General features: G+C 36.3%; 1 protein-coding gene across 2 annotated transcripts in view; it reads left to right on the top strand.

Annotated features, from left to right (window-relative positions):
• The window catches only part of PI15 (peptidase inhibitor 15), a 36175-nt gene extending 29894 nt beyond the window's left edge, over positions 1–6281 (top strand). For both annotated transcript variants that reach the window (XM_012183887.4, XM_004011748.5), the window contains exon 6: positions 160–6281. In XM_012183887.4, coding sequence (XP_012039277.1) covers positions 160–295 — 136 coding nt within the window. In that variant the 3' untranslated portion in view covers positions 296–6281. The remainder of the gene's footprint in view (positions 1–159) is intronic.
• Positions 6282–19966: the final 13685 nt, after the last annotated feature.

Below are 19966 nucleotides of genomic sequence, written 5' to 3' on the forward strand. Positions count from 1 at the left end.
ACAGAAATAAGAAATGGATGTAACTTTCAGCGCTTTTCTAAAAATGACACACTTCTGAAAACGTCATCACACGTCAATGTGTGATTATGTACTTAAGGACAATCAGATTTTTTAAAATGAGCAAGTAACACTTATGCTCTCTTCTTTTTTTTTTCCTAGGGGCAACTGGATCGGAGAAGCACCATATAAAGTAGGGGTACCATGTTCAGCTTGCCCTCCAAGTTATGGAGGGTCTTGTACTGACAATCTCTGCTTTCCAGGTGTAACGTCAAACTACCTGTATTGGTTTAAATAAGTTTATCTTTTCCTCCAGGAAATATAATGGTTTCTGGGAATCATAGGCATATATATATATTGAGTTTTGCACATATTATACATATTTTATCATAATCTTGTTTTCCTTTTATTATTCATTGTAAAGATTAATGTTTATCTTGTATGTTTGTTTAATCCTTAGAGGTAATCAAACATCCATTTCTATTTTCTGACCTCTAAGTCTAAACTAAAATACTGTGTAGGTAGTATTGACATAGTTGATGCATCCAGTTCCAAAGCTTGTTTTCCAAAGAAATTATGTCACATTCCTAACAAATAGAACATATATTTGGCCTATAAATACACATACATAGACGATGTAATACATAGATAATTTGATTTTGCAGTTAACTTGGAGGAATTTTTTAAAAATCCTATTCGAAACAATATGTTAGGTGATAGGACATCTCCTGCACCCATTTCTTTAATATCCCAAAACTGATCATTTGCAAACTACTAATATAACTCCATGATATCTAGATATAATAATTAAGAACCACAGATTTCATTATGGAAGTATTTTATTTGGGTCCACCAAAAGATATTCTCAATTTATGTAAGGTTGAACACATTTATTTTGCTTAACCTCTTTTACTGTACCAGTAATCATGTGTGGAGTGGTTATGATGGGCAAGGCACTCTGCTAGTTATGTTCTGATCATGCTAGGGTAATAAGACATAATTCCTGTCTTCAAGAAGCTCACAAAAATATTCAGGAAATAATGCAGCGTAATTATGGGTTGTCCAAAAAGTTTGTTCGGATTTTTCTGTGATATTACGGGGAAACGAACTTTTTGGCTAACTCAATATCTTGCTGTAAAAATGTTATTTGTTAACAAATTGATTTTTCATGTAAACTTGAGGAAGTGAACCCAACGATGTTCACATGTAGGTGGAATAGGTGATAGGCCACACCGTGTAATAGAAGTCTCCTGCTTAGCATGAAAATGTAGCTATAGTACTTGGAACTAAATGAGGCAGGGAAGAATGAACAACTGTGAGTGTAAATAGTTGATTCGGAAGGTGGAAAGCAAGACCTAAGTGAACTGACGAGGTCCAAGAAAAGTAAGAATCAGGAGACAGGCATGCAAACCCACGGAAATAGGGTTACTGTGCACGCGTGCGCACACACACACATACACACGGAGAGCCTCAGAAAGGCACAGCCTGAAGGTTTAATATACCTTGAAGCCTGTGAGCAGGAGGTGAAAGATACCAGAAAGAAACACGCAGGTGCTAAGTGTATTATCTGCTCTCCAGTCTATTCAGCATGATGGTCCTTGAGCATCATGTGGAAAATCTCATGTACACACACAGACAGCGATGGTTTTGTGAAAGGGGCCTCTTCAGATGATTTTCTAAGCACTAATTACCAAATTCTATTACCATATCTAAGTAGAAGAATATCTTTCAGTTCTCCATTAAGTTTGCGTGTGCGCATGCGCAGTCGCTTCAGTACTGTCTGACTCTTTGCAACCCTGTGGACTGTAGCCCACCAGCCTCCTTTGTCCATAGGATTCTCCAGGCAAGAATACTGGAGTGAGTTGCCATTTCCTTCTCCAGGGGATCTTCCTGGATTAGGGGTTGAACTTGCATCTCCTGTGTCTCCTGCATTGGCAGGTGGATTCTTTACCACTGAACAAACTGGGAAGCCCCAAAAGTGAAGCATGGTGGAAAGCAAATCACTGTGAAAATTTCCCTCATGTGATTTTGGAAATATTTATTCCCAAATCACTTTCAGAGAGGAGAAATTCAACACATGGATCAAGACAACACATTACATTTTACATGTGCATGCATGTGTGTGTGTGTGTGTGTGTATGTGTGTGTGGTTCAAATTATATAATGCTGCAGTAGAATTACAGAATCAGTAAACACAGTTCCAGAGTACAAATAACAGAAGGAAGCTACTTGTTTAAAATTCCCTACACATTTGCAGTTTTTTTAGCGTAGATTCATTGAAAGATGACAGTTAATTAAATCCAATGGGGGATTATCCAGCATCTGGAGTTCAGGTTTTCATGATGACAAATAATTGGCCAGATTTCTTTCACATACTGGATCTGACCAAATGTTTTCCTATCAAACGACTTTGCTTTTGTGGGAACATATATAATCTTTATTAAAAATAAATATTTTTGGAGACTAATATGAAGAACAGAAATAACAGGAAGAGTCAGGTCTCAAATCAACTTTTAGCTAATAAACACAGGCAATTGGAGAGAAAGCTCATTAGTGGGATGTTTGTTTGCTTTATCTAGATAGTCTTTCTTCAGTTTCCTAAACTAGTTCTACAGAAGTAGTAAAATAACTATTAAACCAAAAAAAGGCTATAATCAGTTCCATCCTATTGCTGGTTTACTCGTGTGGCTTGATTTCTCAGGTCTCAAAAAGAATAATGATATTTGCCATGTGATTCACAGAAGTTCATTTGAAGGTAAATTACCATATTAATAGAAAATCATGAATATTAAAGGTATCATTAATGTTGTGAAGCTTTTATTTGAGATAAAATTAAGTCTTTCATGAGCTCCTCTTTGGCAGAAATTCTGTCTTATCTTTGTGTGTTTATACCAGCTTCTTATATAATGGCTATAGTATAATAAGTTTTTATATGAATGGGTTTTTAGAATTAATTCAACAGTCTAGTATTGCAAGAATTAGAGGAACCTCACCTTTCCATGTTTCATTAAGACAAAAATGTCTTAAATACAAAGCTTTGAGTGCATCAACAATCCAGATAAAGCACCAAATATATCAGATTAAGACTAGGAACGACGTACTCATAAACTTGTATACAACAGTCCTTTCCAAATATAAGTTTATTTATAACTTAACAACTGAGCTGAAAATGTAACGGGTATATTTGTTATTCTATCTGTGTTTCTTAAAGTTAGTAATATAAAGTGGCCATGTGAAATGTTTTATTTTCTAGGCTAAACCAAATGAACATTTGCTTGAAATCAACCCAGAGTGTCATACTTTTCACAGCATGCAACAATGGTGCTAGGATAGCTATTTCTCACTGTAACTCCCAGAGGGAAAGAGGGTCTGGGCATAAGCTATTTCATGAGAGCAGCTTTAAGTAGTATTGAGGTTTTCATTTCAATAGGTTTCATTCGAAATGGTGATTGGCATACATATTCTACAGCATTGAATTTTATCTTTGGTATGGATTTTTCATTACATCCTTTATTCAGTAGAAAAATTTTTTAAAAATTCTGTCATAACATCAATTCTTTTGGCTTCCATGTTATCAAAAGACTGGAAAAATTACAAGTTGATCTATTAAACTGATGGATTCCTTTACAGAATTGTATTTGAGTTGTGTAGGCACACTCTTAATGTTCCTGGCTATGGTAGGTAAGTTTGCTTTTAAAATGTGGCAGAAACAATTTTCATTGTTATCATGTTTTGTTTTTCCCTGTCCAGTAGTCTAAGCAGCATCACTTCCGTGGTCTGTTAGGACTTCCCTACCAAGTTCACTTGGCAGTTCATTTGAAACTTTTGTGGAGATACTCATTTGAAAGTTCCATGAAGTTTTAGCACAGAGCTGATCAAACAGTAGGGAAAATTCAATCAGTATAATTTACTCAGAATATTTGAATTGAAGCAATATATATTTTTCTCATTAGTATATGCTTGTGTTAGATCAATTTATAACATCTACATAAGCAATCAAAAACATATTTCAGTTCAGTCGCTCAGTTGTGTCCGACTCTTTGTGACCCCATAAATCGCTTTAGGCCAGTTCAAGTGTTCTGTGTTCATATCCTGCTTATTAAGTGAATACATAAGTTAAACAGATCATTTGAATGTGTTCAGGAAGGAAAAGTCATGCTTAAACTGGGGTCTGTTTTCTCCCCCTTGTATAACAACATTCCCAATGTTCTGCAGTAGCATAGGACACCAATCTTGGATAGAAGGAAGCCGTTTCCTATGGAAGTGTTTAGGGAGACTAAAATAGATTTCTATCAATGTCTAATATTATCTTTGTTTTATATTTGCATTTTTTTGTATTGTTATATGTGTGAGGGAAGACATTTAAACACATGCAAAATGATTTTTTAAAATTCTGTCATCTTCTAACTTTGACTTATAAGAGGCCAGTCAACAACTTAGAAAGTTACACAGTTCACTCATTAATGGTGCTGAAAATTCATTACAACCACCATATACTTGCTTTAATTTTGAAGTTTCTTTGCAATTAAGGTTTTTAATAAGTGTGAACTATCAGTATCTAGTCTGGTGCTATATATGTGGTGCTAAATGAATTGTTAGTGTTAGCAGGTTAAGAAGTCTCTTTTTATTCATAGTTACAAATGATGTCCTTTCAATTCCTGATTAAGAAATATTAATAATGCCCTGTTAAATGAATCTTAATCAAAATAAGCCAGTGTGCTCTATTTTTATATAATAATCCAACATTATTTGGGTGTTACAGAATGTAAATATATTTCTTAGAAGTTATCTATCTTTTTAAAAAGCATTTTTAAACTTGGAATGTAAAATTCAAGTTATCAACTAGAGTACATCTACACCAACCGTGCTTCAGGCACTGGCGCCCTCTGGTGGTTGTAAGAACAAATTCTCGAAGGCAACTTGGCCTGCCAATAAAACCACTTCTTCAGTTCAATGAAAAACGAAGTTGCATAATATTAAATTCTTGGATACTCTGTAACTCTGATGCAATTAAGTATGCTTGATTCTATTTACATAATTTTAGGAGGGTAATACATATATCTTGACATCCATTTTCCTAAATAATAATAATTTTTTATGGCATTCTAGTCCTGAGGTGCTTATTAACAGTGTTCTTTTTTTGAAGTAGGTATTAATAAAATATATTTTTAATTTTTTTACATCATAAATACGGTAAGAGTTAAAACTAGTGAACAGAACTCTGTGTTTCACTTTCAGAAGTGATCATTTATTTTTATATATTGAAACAATTTCATATATCAAAAGATTCTCTCTCCATTTTTACTTGTTGATCTATAATTTGATAATGCTCTTTGGTCATACTATTGAGCTAATGATGACATTTTATTGTTGTATTCAAATTCCTTCTGGACTTAAAAATATACATAAAAATTTAGGATTATATCCCCTGTAACTAATGAAATCAACATTTTTAGATAACCTCTCACTTGAGTTGTGCAGTTGACTAAGTGTGATAATCTGTTTCAACAAAGATATTTCTTAAACTGTGTTAGCATAACCAAATGAAATATATTTTAAAGCAGTTTCCCATGTTAGTATTTTCAAATTTATTTTAAAGCAATAAACCCTTTGTATGATCTCAACCCTATACAAAGCTCCAATATATAATATGCATAACGTGGACAAAACCTTCTCCAGTGCCTTGGAAGTTTCTTCTAAGAGGCCTAGGATTCCATAAAACCACTAGGAAGACATTGATCAAAGTCATCCAGTTCTCCCCATTTTCTCAAAGAAATCAACTAATTAAAGACAAAAAAAATGGAGACCCTAAAAGTTTTGCAATGGTTATCTTAAATTCTTAAATACCCACTTCACTTTGCATGTGTTAGAAGTCAAACTAATTGATGGAGCATTTAACACTGATTTTAACTGGTGCTTGGTTATAGATTACAGTATCTTGTGCTTTGTTATTTGACAAACAGAATTTTGGTACCATAATATTTTGAGAATTAGAGATAATTGTGATGCACATAGAACATGTTTAAAAATATCTGAATGTTTCAAATATGTACATAATCCTAAAATTGATTGTATCATTTTAGATTTTTTAAAAGATTAATTTGATATTTTTTATTCATTACCTAATACTGTGGCAGTAAAAGGTGCCTTTGATGTTGTGATATAATGTCATGAATGTGTACATACATTAAACCTGTGTAAACCTCTGACTTTATAAAGCATAACAAGTGTAGCTTTTTGAGCCCCACTATATTATTTTTCCTTCAATAAAATATTATAATGAATTGTTTTGTGTTTAAGATTTTAATTCATAATGATGAATTTAATTATTTCCTGATTTTCGATAGTTTTACAATAGTAAAACTTTCTTGCCTTCCCTGCCTCCTTCCTTCCTTCTTCCCTTCTTTTTTTATTTAATTCCACAAAATATTTTGAGACCCCAATGCAAAAGACATTTCCATGGAGAAAGAGGAGCAGAACACTATGTTAAGAAGTTCTGGCTGAGAAAAACTGCAGTAGTTAAACATAAATGTTTCCATGTTTCATACTGAGGGCAAGAAGAGAAACCATAGGCATTCCTGTGGGGGATGCACCATGTCTGGTCACTAGTTGGACCAAGAAGGCTGCTGTTTTACAGATGGTTCTGCCTTGCAGCAGGCAAATTTTCCCTCTTGTGAGACGGGAGAGCTCCCAGGCCAGTTCACCGTTGATGTTCAGTTGCTAAGTCTGCAACCTGAACTGTAGCATGACAGGCTTCCCTGCCCTTCACTATCTCCCGGAGTTTGCTCTAACTCAGGTTCATCAAGTCAGTGAAGCTATCTACTCATCTCATCCTCTGCCGCCCCCTTCTCCTCTTGCCCTCAATCTTTCCCAGCATCAGAGTCTTTTCCAACGAGTTGGCACTTCTCATCAGGTGGTCAAAGTATTTGAGCTTAGGCTTCAGCATCAGTCCTTTCAATGATTATTCAGGTTGATTTCCTTTAGGATTGACTGGTTTGATCTCCTTGCAGTCCAAGGGACTCTCAGGAGTTTTCTCCAGCTCCACAGTTTGAAGGCATCAAATTTTCAGAGCTCAACCTTCTTTATGGTCCAACACTCACATCCATACATGATACTGGGAAAACCATAGCTTAGACTATTTGGACCTCTGTCAGCAAAGTGATGTCTCTGCTTCTTAATATGCTGTCTAGGTTTGTCCTCGCTTTCCTTCCAAGGAGCAAGTGTGTTAATTTTATGGCCACAGTCAACATCCACAGAGATTTCAGAGTCTAAGACAATAAAATCTGTCACTGCTTCCACTTTTTCCCCTTCTATTTGCCTTGAAGTGGTAGGACCGGATGCTATGATCTTAGTTTTTTGAATGATGAATTTTAAGCTAGGTTTTCCACTTCCCTCTTTCACCCTCATGAAGAGGCTCTTTAGGTCCTCTTCACTTTCTGCCATTAGAATAGTATCATCTGCATATCTGAGGTGGTTATCTCTCCCAGCAATCTTAATTGCAGCTTGTGATTCATGATTAATCCAGCCCAGCATTTCACATGATGTACTTTGCATATAAGTTCTTAATAAACAGGGCGACAGTACACAATCTTGTTGTACTCTTTCCCAATTTTGAACCAGTTGTTCCATGTTCAGTTCTAACTGTTGCTTCTTGATCCACATATAGATTTCTCAGGAGATAGGTAAAGCGATCGGGCATTCCCATCTCTTTAAGAATTTTCCACAATTTGTTGTGATCCACACAATCAAAGGCTTCAGTGTAGTCAATAAAGCAGAAGTAGAGTTTTTCTGGAATTCCTTTGCTTTCTCCATGGTACAGCGAATGTTGGCAATTTGATTTCCAGTTCCTGCATTTGTTTAAATATTTTACTTATCTCTGTTTCATAGTGCACACATACTAGTGCATAGACAACTGTCTAGTGTCTATTAGCATGTGGTATGTTTATATTGTATATAGTGGGAGTGCAAGATCCAGAACTTTCTACAAATAAAGGTGCACAACCAAACAGTTTGGAGGAAAGAGGTCTAAAGGCTGGCAGCCTCCCAGCATGTTTCTCTGCTTCCACCTTTCTCTCTGATAAGCCCACCACAATATGGCATCTGCATTGCTCTTTTTGAAAATAAAGCACATCTAATGACTTTCCTACACAACACCTTCCAAAGACATCCCCAAGCATTTAATAAAACACATTGCTTTATCACCACTTATGGTGTGGCTGGCTTCTACCTCTTTCTCCAACATCCTTCTTTCCTATTCTCCCTGCAGCTCACTCTGCACCGACCTCCCTTCTTCCCTTTTGCCAAGTTCATCCCCACCTCAGACTTCTCTCTTGTTCTACAAACAGACTGGGACATTATTCTGCCAGACAGACACAAGGATTTCTTTCTCTCTCACTTCAACATGGGCCCCCTTCCAACTGACACTTTTCTGCCCTCCATATCTCTCCCACTAGAATGAAAGCCTCTTGAAGGAAGGAAACTTGCTTCCTTATTGCTGTATTTACTGATGCATGTCCAGACCCTAGGTTCAGTTCAGTTCAGTTCAGTCGCTCAGTCGTGTCTGACTCTTTGCGACCCCATGAATCACAGCAGGCCAGGCCTCCCTGTCCATCACCAACTCCCGGAGTTCACTCAGACTCACGTCCATCAAGTTGGTGATGCCATCCAGCCATCTCATCCTCTGTCGTCCCCTTCTCCTCCTGCCCCCAATCCCTCCCAGCATCAGAGTCTTTTCCAATGAGTAGGTAAGGGCCCAGTAAATATTTGTTAGGCAGACCAATGAATGAACGCAGTTGTAAAGGTTAAATGAAGTAATTATGTAAAGCACTGCAGGCACACTCTGCTTGATCAGGAATAAACAAAAAAAATCATTATTTTTACCAACACTATAATTTTTTCATGGTGTTCTTAAATATGACAAGGGATCCATGGGCTCTCTATCCCTAGAGAGTATGTGCTAACACAATTAGTTTACCACAAAAACAATTAAACAACCCTATTTTCTCAGAAAAGCAGTATTTTTTATCCTTTAAATGACTTTTTTAAAAGTCTGAAGCTAAAATCAGAATTAATGTCTTTTGAAGATTAGGTCCATGCAGTCTAAATGGTTAACTTAAGGTATGGATTGCTTGAAGAGACATCTTTATGTTGGCCCCTGATTTCACCCTCCTATGTCAAATGAATGTGGCAACTTCTACATTGCAGAAATAGATAAGGCTTCGTTTTTATTTGAAGAGGAATGAGGCAAATTATGCAGGTTTTGAGAAAAGAGCAAGGAGTTCTTCAGCCTTTCCCCCATCATTTGTGCTGAAGAATGAGGGTAGGCCAGAGAGGAAAAAAAGAAAAGAACAAGTGAGAAGTATGTGAAGGGCTGCATTTGCTCAGTGACTCCATTTGCATCAAATCAGGAAATAATAGAACTGATTTCTGTGTTTGAAATCTGGGTCTTTTCCCTGTAGCTTTAAAGAGGTGCTGAGCACATAACACAGAGGAAGTAAGAATTCTATTTCAACTGGATTCATGAACTTAAGACATTAAACCAATTTAAACAGGCATATAGAAAAGAAAAATCTAAGAACATGAGATGCCTTTTTGGAGATAGAAAACAAAATGACATACTATTACATAGTATAATTATGATATAAATAATATTTATATTAATGCTTTCAGGTAAATTATAAATAATTCATAAATATAATGTCTATGTATTTTAATATTTTTCCTAGTTATTAAAAAGCAGCCTCATAATAGTAACAGGTAGACTTCTGTTATCTTTATGGATAAGGAAACATGATTTTTCTGTAGTGCTTCTCAATAGAAATGATGTTGACATTTGGGTGGGAAAATATTTTGTCCTGAGGGACTCCCATTCCCAATAGGCATTTACCATGCCTGAATCCTCAAAATACAAAATGCCTTTTAGAATCTTCTCCAGTTTTCACAAAATGTGACAACCAAATTACCTGTATACATTCTTAAGCACCTTCCTGGAGGTGTAAGGGTGGAGTAATACCCCTAAGTAAGAATCATTGATAGAGACATTCATGAGTGAAAAATCAAAACCAAGCAAGTCTTACTGATGCATCAAACTCCTATATAGGCTGCTCATTCCTGTATGTTGTAATTATGCACAGTCACGCATTTTCTTCATGGTATATTTTCTTTTCAACTATGCGTCATACTCTTTGGGAGCTATGCACTGAACAAAAGAGATAAAAATCCATGCCTTATGCAGTTTACATTCTGGAGAGGAGGATCAATAATGAGCAAATACATAAGACATGGAATGTTATCAGAGGTCAATAAATGCTTTGGAGAAAAGAGCAGGCAGGGTGAGGCATGGAAAATGTGGGAAGAGAGGGGACTCAGTTTCACATATGGGGTCTGGAAAGGCCCAACTATGGTAACATTTAAGCAAAAATGTAAAAGATTTGAGGGAGATAGCCATGTGGAATCTATTCCTGGGCACATACTATGTGGACCTCTGTGGGAAAAGTTTCCAGGCAGGGAAAGAAGGGAGCCCTGAGGCCTGCTTGGTCTACAGACTCAATGGAGTAAAAAAAGAAAGCCGTATTGGAAGGAGGGCAAAGAGGTCATGGAATCCCTGGTTCAGTGGGCCAGATCACTGCAAGGGCTTTAGTTTTTATTCTGAATGAAATGGAAAGTCATTGACAGTGTCATAATCTGACACATTCAGAAGGACCTCTCTGGCTACTATGTTTGAATAAGCCATATAGAGTCAGAGAGACAGAGAGAACATTCATCCTTTCTTTCTCTTGTATTTTCGTTCTTGTTCCAAGCCCAGGATAACACAACAGTCACTGTCTTATCACTTTTTAGACCCTCATTACTCAGAATCATAAATATGCCATTTATATTCACTGACTTCAGATTCTGGTTATCCACTTAATCCTCGAAAGAAAAGTGTTAGTCAGGCAATTGTGTCCAACTCTTTGCAACCCCATGGACTGTAGCCCACTAGGCTCCTCTGTCCATGGAATTCTTCAGGCAAGAATACTGGAGTGGGTAGTCATTCCCTTCTCCATGGGATCTTCCCAATCCAGGGATCAAACCCAAGTCTCCTGCATTGCAGGCAGATTCTTTTACCATCTGAGTCACCAGGAAAGCCTAGACTTAATGCTTGAGGTCTTTTAATTCATTTATTTCACAAATATTTATCAGGCACATTTTACATGTCAGATACTATTAAAGGTAAATGTCAGACTAAGTTCCGCACACCAGAAGCTTACATTGCAGTGACAAGGGGAAAAAGAAACAAACCAATAAATACACAATTAAAATCCCAGTGGAGATAATTATTGTGAAGAAAAATAAACAGGGGAAGGAGGGAGAGGATGGAGATGTTTTTAGATAATGATGGTCAGGAAAGGCCTCACTGAGGAGGTGAAATGTGAGGAAGTACAATAATGATGTCTGTTCTTCATCAGATGAAACTGCCTGGGGAAGATTTCTGTGATACAGTTATTGAAAAATAGCTAGCACTTATTTTCTACAACGTTTCTGCTGCATCCAAAACAGTAATTCATTCCATTTTTTAAATCTCTTCTCTTCGGGTTCTGAGGCCAGACGAGAAGTACAGAATGGCCAAGGAGAGTACAGAATGGGATGTTCAGTGGTTCAGTTGAGAAATAATGAAGTTCTAAACTGAGTTTATAAAATAAAATTTATTACTAAATGAGTCTTTCTTTTTTTTTTATTTTTAAATTTTAAAATCTTTAATTCTTACATGCATTCCCAAACATGAACCCCCCTCCCACCTCCCTCCCCATAACATCTTTCTGGGTCATCCCCATGCACCAGCCCCAAGCATGCTGCATCCTGCGTCAGACATAGACTGGCGATTCAATTCACATGATAGTATACATGTTAGAATGCCATTCTCCCAAATCATCCCACCCTCTCCCTCTCCCTCTGAGTCCAAAAGTCCGTTATACACATCTGTGTCTCTTTCCCTGTCTTGCATACAGGGTCGTCATTGCCATCTTCCTAAATTCCATATATATGTGTTAGTATACTGTATTGGTGTTTTTCTTTCTGGCTTACTTCACTCTGTATAATCGGCTCCAGTTTCATCCATCTCATCAGAACTGATTCAAATGAATTCTTTTAACGGCTGAGTAATACTCCATTGTGTATATGTACCACAGCTTTCTTATCCATTCATCTGCTGATGGACATCTAGGTTGTTTCCATGTCCTGGCTATTATAAACAGTGCTGCGATGAACATTGGGGTACATGTGTCTCTTTCAATTCTGAGTCTTTCTGAGGCCAGCCTTGACATGTAACTCCCCTGTTAGAATACTTTCCTTTGCATCTTACCCATTATCGAATAAATGCAAACAACATTTCCTTCATTTAACTTCTCTTATGCAGAGGAGAAGGTTTATATTTACAGTTTTTTCCTGCTATGTTTTACACACCTTTTCTAAGGGACATCACTCATACCCTAACCTACACTTGCCAACATTGCTTTCTGGTTTTAGGCGGTTTACATTGTCTGGATGCGTATGTATGTGTGTTATATGTGTGTCCTTCGTAACACAAACTCTTCTCAAATGGCTTTAATGTTACCTCGTTTGGAGATCTTTGGTTTCCCACAGTTGAAACCTTGTACTGTCTCTTTTGAGCACCAATAGCACTTGAATGGCACCCCACTCCAGTACTCTTGCCTGGCAAATCCCATGGACGGAAGAGCCTGGTAGGCTGCAGTCCATGGGGTCGCTAGGAGTCGGACACGACTGAGTGATTTCACTTTCACTTCTCACTTTCTGCATTGGAGAAGGAAATGGCAACCCACTCCAGTGTTCTTGCCTGGAGAATCCCAGGGACGGGGGAGCCTGGTGGGCTGCCGTCTCTGGGGTCACACAGAGTCGGACACGACTGAAGCGACTTAGCAGCAGCAGCAGCACTTGATCTGTATTTCTATTGTTGCACTTAACCTCCTACCCTCCCTTGCTGTATATTTATAAACCTTCTAAAAAACTTTTCATTTTACTCCTAGGTCCATGCTAGGGTCACCTTTGTATTCACTCATGAAGTAGTCAATGCTTTTAAGCAAGGCTGTGGTCAAGTCAATTGCCACAGTATTTCTGCTGTAGTCACAGATCCGCAGGTACATGAGTGACCAACAGAGGCCACTCTTGTAACTATCTGTAGCAGCACACTTCTGTAGAAAACTTACAGGAACTTAGAAGGCTTATATCATAGGAACAACTAGTATTTCTCTTGCATTACTTGTATTAAATACAGAAGTGACAGTCAGGGCGTGTTACAGAAACTCTGTGAATGATTTTAGGTTTCCCAACCTTTGAGAAAGTAATGCAATTCATTCTTCAGGTGTACTGGCAAGTGGGTGGCAATTTTCTGAAAGATATTTCAGAATAAAGTTGAAGAGAAACACTGACTAATTAAGACTTTGAATATTGACATAGAATTCTGAATATTAAAAATGGCTCAAAGCTACATTGTTGTTGTTCAGTCACCCAGTCATGTCCAACTCTTTGCAACCCCATGGACTGCAGCACACCAGGCCTTCTTGTGCCTCACCATCTCCCGAAGTTTGCCCAAGGTCATGTCCATTGCATCGGTGATGCCATCCAGCCATCTCATCCTCTGACGCCCTCTTCTCCTTCTGCCCTCAATCTTCCCCAGCATCAGGAACTTTTCTAATGAGCCATCTATTTACATCAGATGACCCCAAAATACTGAATGGAGCTTCAGCTACAGCATCAGTCCTTCCATCAAGTACTCAGGGTTGATTTCCCTTAGGATTGACTGGTTTGATCTCCTTGCCATCCAAGGGGCTCTCAGGAGTATTCTCCAGCATCACAGTTCAAAGGCATCAATTCCCTGGCGTTCTGCCTTCTTAAGGTTCAGCTCCTACAACCATACGTAACCCCTGTTATACTTTCTGTTTACTAAGAAGTATTTTTAAAGCTGAATCAGATATAGGTAATTTTTATTTAGTAAAAATTTAGAAACTGATTGTAATGTAAGAGTTGGTCCCCTTAAGTAAATTTAATGATTTTTGGCAAAATATAACTTCATAATATAAATAATTATATCTTATTCAACTGTAGTATTTAAATACCATTGAGGGCAACAACAACAACATACCATTAAATACCATTTTATTATAATGTAACATATTATAATATATAATATATTAATGACAGTGAGAATTTCTTATTAGCAACAAAAACTAAATGAAATTTTAAAAGTTACTTATAATTGTACCAAAATACTAGGTAGCTATAAATTTAATGAAACATGCGTAAGACCTTTAGTGTAAAAAAAAATACATAAAACAAATGCTGAACAAAGTTTGATTCAATCATTGATTGAAAGGTAAATGTCTTTTTCATGTATTGAAAAACTTAATGTTTTAAAGATGCCGATACCCTCCAAATTGATCTAGAAATTCAATGCAATCCCTATTAAAGTTCCAGTGTGTTTTTCTGTGAAAGTCTATCAGCTGAATTGAAAATTTATATGAAAAAGCAAAAAATCCGGAATACTCAAGAAACTCTTGAATGCATGCAGAAGCAATGACATGGAGGAAATACATTGCCAAATCTCAGGACTAATTTTACAACTATTCTAAAGTCAGAGTGATTCTGGCATAAGGATACACAAATCAAAATGAATGGAGTATCCAGGAACTTGTATGGTTCCTGATGTATGACATAGGCACCACTGCAGTTCACTAGGGAAAGGTTGATATTTTCTATAAGTGGCTCCTTGTCAAACTGAAATCCATTTGAAAACATACTAAACCCTACCTTACACAATACACAAAAATTAATTTGAGATAGATTCATAGATACATAAGCGGAAAGCATAACAATAAACTTTCTAGAAGAAAATCTATTATAGTATCTTCATGACTTTGGGGTAGACCAACATTTCTTAAACATGGCACAATAAATGTTAAACCTAAAACGATAGATTAATAAATTGAATTTCATTAAAAGTAAGACTTTCTTATCAAAAGATGGCATCAAGAGAATGAAAAGGCAAAGGACAAAGACAGTCTTTTCAATAAATTGTGCTGGAAAAGGTGGACAGCTACACATGAAAGAATGGCATTAGAACATTTCCTCACACCACATAGAAAATAAACCCCAAATGGATTAAAGACCTAAATGTAAGGACTGAAACTATTAAGCTCCTAGAAGAGAACATATGCAGAACACTCTGACATAAACCACAGTCAGGTTTTTTTATGGATCTGTCTTGTAAAGCAAAAGAAATAAAAGTTAAAATAAACATGTGGGACATATAAACTTAAAATATTTTGCATCGCAATGGAATCACTGACAAGATGAAAAGTTAACCTATGAAATGGGAGAAAATATTTACAAATGATATCAAAAGCTTAAAACCCAAAATATATAAATAGCTCATACAACTCAATAAAAAAAAAAAAAACCACGAGCAATCCAACTGAAAAATGGACAAAAGACTTGGATAGACATATTTTCCAAGGAAGACATACAGATGGCTAAAAAGCACATGAAAAGATGCTTAATATGACTAATGATTAGAGGTCTGAAAATCAAAGCCACAAGATACCACTTCACAACTGTCAGGATGGCTATCAGCAAAAAGCCTACAAATGACAAATATTGAGAAGGATGTAGAGAATGGGAACCTCTGAACACTATTGATGGGACTGTACAACAAATTGGTGAATCCACTATGGAAGTTCCTCAAAAAGCTAAAAATAGAACTACTGTATGATCCAGCAATTCCACCCCTGGGTATACATCTGAAAAAAGCAAAAACACTAATTTGAAAAGATACATGCACCTTAATATTCATAGCAGCATTACTTATAATAGCCAAGATATGGAAACAAGCCAAGGGTCCATCAATAAATGAATGAATAAAGAATTAAATATATATAATATATATATAACATATATTATTCAGTTATTATTCAATTATTATATATTATTATTCAATATATATGTATTTAATATGGAATAACACTCAGCCATAAAAGAGAATGAAATTTTCCCACTTGCAACAAACAGCACAGAAGGACCTGGAAGGTACTATGCTTAGTGAAATGTCAGACAAAGGAAGATAAATAGAGTATGTTATCATTTATATGTGGGAACTAAAAAATAAAACAAACATATATATATATATATATATATATATATATATACACACACACACACACACACACACAACAAGATGGCTCAGATGGTAAAGAATTTGTCTGCAATGCAGGAGACAGGGCTTCAATCCCTGGATTGGAAAGATCCCCTGGAGAAGGAAACGGCAACCCACTCTGGTATTCTTGCCTGGAGAATTCCATGGACAGTGGAGCCTGGTGAGCTACAGTCCATGGGGTCACAAAGAGTCAGACATGACTGAGTGACTAACACACACACATACATAACAAAACAGAAAGAGACTTATGGAGAACAACCAGTGATCACCAGTGGAGACAGGAAATGAGGGAGGGGCAAAATAGCTACTGGGGATTAGGGGTACAAACTACTAGGTATCAAATATATAAGCTATGGAGATATATTGTACAACATAGGGAAATACAGCTATTATACTGTAAAAACTTTAAATGGAATGTAATCTAAAATATTGAAACACTATGTTTTATACCTGAAACTAATATAATACTGTAAATCAACTTCAATTATTAAAAAAAAGAACAGGCAAAGCATGAACTGGAAGAAACAGTCTATAATGCACTTCTGAAAGTTTTTATATCCAGAATTATTGAATAAATCAATTAGAAAAAGACAGACATAATACTAAAAAATGATGATATATTTTGTATTTTTGTTTTTCAAGATGTAATTGGTTTTTATTCAAAATTGCTTAGTCAGTGTTTATAACATCTTATTCCCTTTATTTATTTATAGGCTTTTATTTCTTAAAGAAATTAAATATAGTTATCTTAGACTCTATATCTGCTAATTCGAATATCTGAATTTCTCACTGGTTTGTTTTTGAGGTGAGGTTGACAAAGCTCTCTTTCCCTTCCCCCCACCTCACATAACCAGGAAGGTTATCTGTAGATTATTGACGCCTGGGCTGAAGCCCAGTCCCACTAAGATGAGTTTCTTTACTCCAGTTAGTCCCACAGGGATACTACCAATCTGAAACTACTTTAAATGAAGTTCCTTGATTCAGATTTTTCAAACCACAAAGACAGAATGGATTTGGACTAGAAACATCTGTCCTGTAAGGGCTAGGTTGTGGTTACAAATTCTCAAGGAGGATTTTATTTTCTTATCACCTAGCGCCAAGATCAAGTCAGGCAAGGTTTTCAGCTGTCCCCTTCTGTGTGGTGGTTTCATTTCTCACTTCTCTCTTACACCGACCTATGGGGTCCAGCTTTATGCGAAGTCCCCTATGAGACAAACTGCTTCCTCTTTTATTATAACATTCCTCATATTATTTTTTCCTTTTGTGTCAGCTGAGTAATGAATTAAGACAAATAAATTTTCTATGCAAGATTTTAATAGTATGAGGGGTTTTCAAAGCACGTCTTTTACCACACTATTAGAAACAGAGTCGTAACTTTGCATAATCTGAATAGGATTTGAACCAATAGTTACACAACATGAGCAAGGGGATCTTCAGCCAGTAAGTGGCAAAGCCAGGATTTGAACCCAGACAAGTTAACTCCAGATTGTGTTCTCAACCACTACTCAATTTTGTATATAGATTTCTTGACATGATTACTAATGAATTAGTGGAAAGTTGATAAATATGGAACAATGGCATTATTTCTAATAAAGATCAAATAACTGGTTATAAATAATAGCAATAATTATCATAAGTAAAAACATGTGAGTGATTATAGATGTGAAAGCACTTGAAGAAAACCAAGGAACTATGTCTTAGATGGATTTTGCATGTGTTCACCCAAAATTGCATCAAGAAAAATGATCTTGCTTTTGGATCCACCATCTGACAGTAAATCATCAAATACTTACGCATTGATATATTTTTGATCCTTCCTGAAACTAGGCACTATGTATAATTTAACTTCTTACATACTCATATTATTTGTAGAATAAAATGTCTTTTACATTTTGACTTTCCTCCTCCTAAGTCAAAGTAAATCTTTCATTTTGGCAATTTGAATTTTGTAAAACATTTATGAAATTACCATAACTTGCCTACATTCTCCATTTCAATATTGGTAGGTAATTTTACTGTTCACTTTTCCCTTTTAGAGAGCTCATCAAATTTTTAATAGTCTTGTCAAGGAGAGATTTTCTCCACTGGTTAAAAGAGTGCTCTATGGTCCAGTAATTTGAGCTTTCATGGATTGATGGTAGAGAAAAAAATCCCAATACACAATACTTTAATATGATAATTAAAGTGCATTTGTGTCAGTTTAAAAACCTTTAGCACATAACTAAAATTTGGTTTCAGTTGCTTTGAATATATTTTTTGATTCTAAAATTTTGAAAGAATAGAAACAGTTGCCCAATCTACAACTGTAAATGCTGAAATTAACCAGATTTCAATAAGAACATAGAAATGGAAATAATATCTAATTTAAGTACATTAGCATAAAATTTAGGCAGCTTTAGGTTTTTTTGGCTAAATGCTATATTGATATTCCAAAAGACTAACTGGATGTCTGCTGTTGCACAAAGGGTAGACAGAGTTGGGGAATATTAAAGTCAAACAACAACAATAAAGTATAAAATTTTTATAATAAAAAGCTATTATAATTACTCCCGTTCCACCAAATAGGTTAACATTCTTTCTAGAATACTTTATTGTTGTTGTTTCATGATGAAATATAATTTTTCTGCCGGTTATCTCAGACTCACCCTTACTTAAAGAAAGAGTTGAATTTGAGACTTGCCTTAGAGACACTCCACCTGCCAATCAGGAGATGTAGGAGATTCTGGTACGTTCCCTGGGCAGGAAAGATCCACGGAGAAGGAAATGGCAACCCTGTCCAGTATTCTTGCCTTGAAAATCCCATGAACAGAGGAGCCTCGCAGGCTACAGTCCATAGGACTGCAAAGAGTAAGGCACACTGGGCACGCAGGCACACAGGCATTAGAGATACTACATTTTATATTGATGAATAATTCAAATAAATACTTTGATAAAGCAAATAGTTCATGAAACAATGAAAGGAAATCACACAAGATACCTTTATTGCTATTAGCAAGAATACTGGAGTGGGTAACCATTCCCTTCTCCAGCGGATCTTCCAGACCCTTGGATTGAACCTGGGTCTCCTACATTGCAGGCAGATTCTTTACCATCTGAGCCACCAGGGAAGCCCCTATTGCCATTACTTCAAGTTACAAAACATTAATTCACTTTAAAATGTGGATATAATTTTAATTACGCTTTCAATTATGGTTTTCACTTTGAAAAAAAAAAGTCTGCAATGTTTCTATAGAGGATTGACAGAGCTTTAGATAAAAATTAAAATTCATGCTTAACATATATAACCACATCATGGTGTTTTAAAAACATCCAACCAAGGAATCACCATCAGGTATGAGCAACAAGCTAGAAAGTCTATCTTCCTAGTTTTAATTCATAGTATATATCTTTTTCCCACCTGGGTTTTCCAAAACGAGAACATGGTGCTTTTGGACAAGGATTATGAGTGGACACATGTTTACACTGATATTTCCCCTAAAACATAGCCAATGTGACTCCATCAGTAGCTGAGATAGACATTCGTGGTTCAATTCCTCGGCCAGGAAGATCCTCTGGAGAGGGAATGACACCCACTCTGATATTCTTGCCTGGAGAATTCCATGGACAGAGGAGCCTGGCAGGCTACAGTCCATGGGGCTGCAAAGAGTCAGACACAACTGAGCAACTGACACTTCATGCTATGCTTAGTTTTCTTCCTTACTTTATAACAGGATCTTCTGCCACTGGAAGCCAAAAGGAGACCATTATGAGTTGACAGCCTCTCAT

This window comes from Ovis aries, chromosome 9 (genome assembly GCF_016772045.2).
Source record: "Ovis aries strain OAR_USU_Benz2616 breed Rambouillet chromosome 9, ARS-UI_Ramb_v3.0, whole genome shotgun sequence".
Taxonomy (NCBI): Eukaryota; Metazoa; Chordata; class Mammalia; order Artiodactyla; family Bovidae; genus Ovis; species Ovis aries.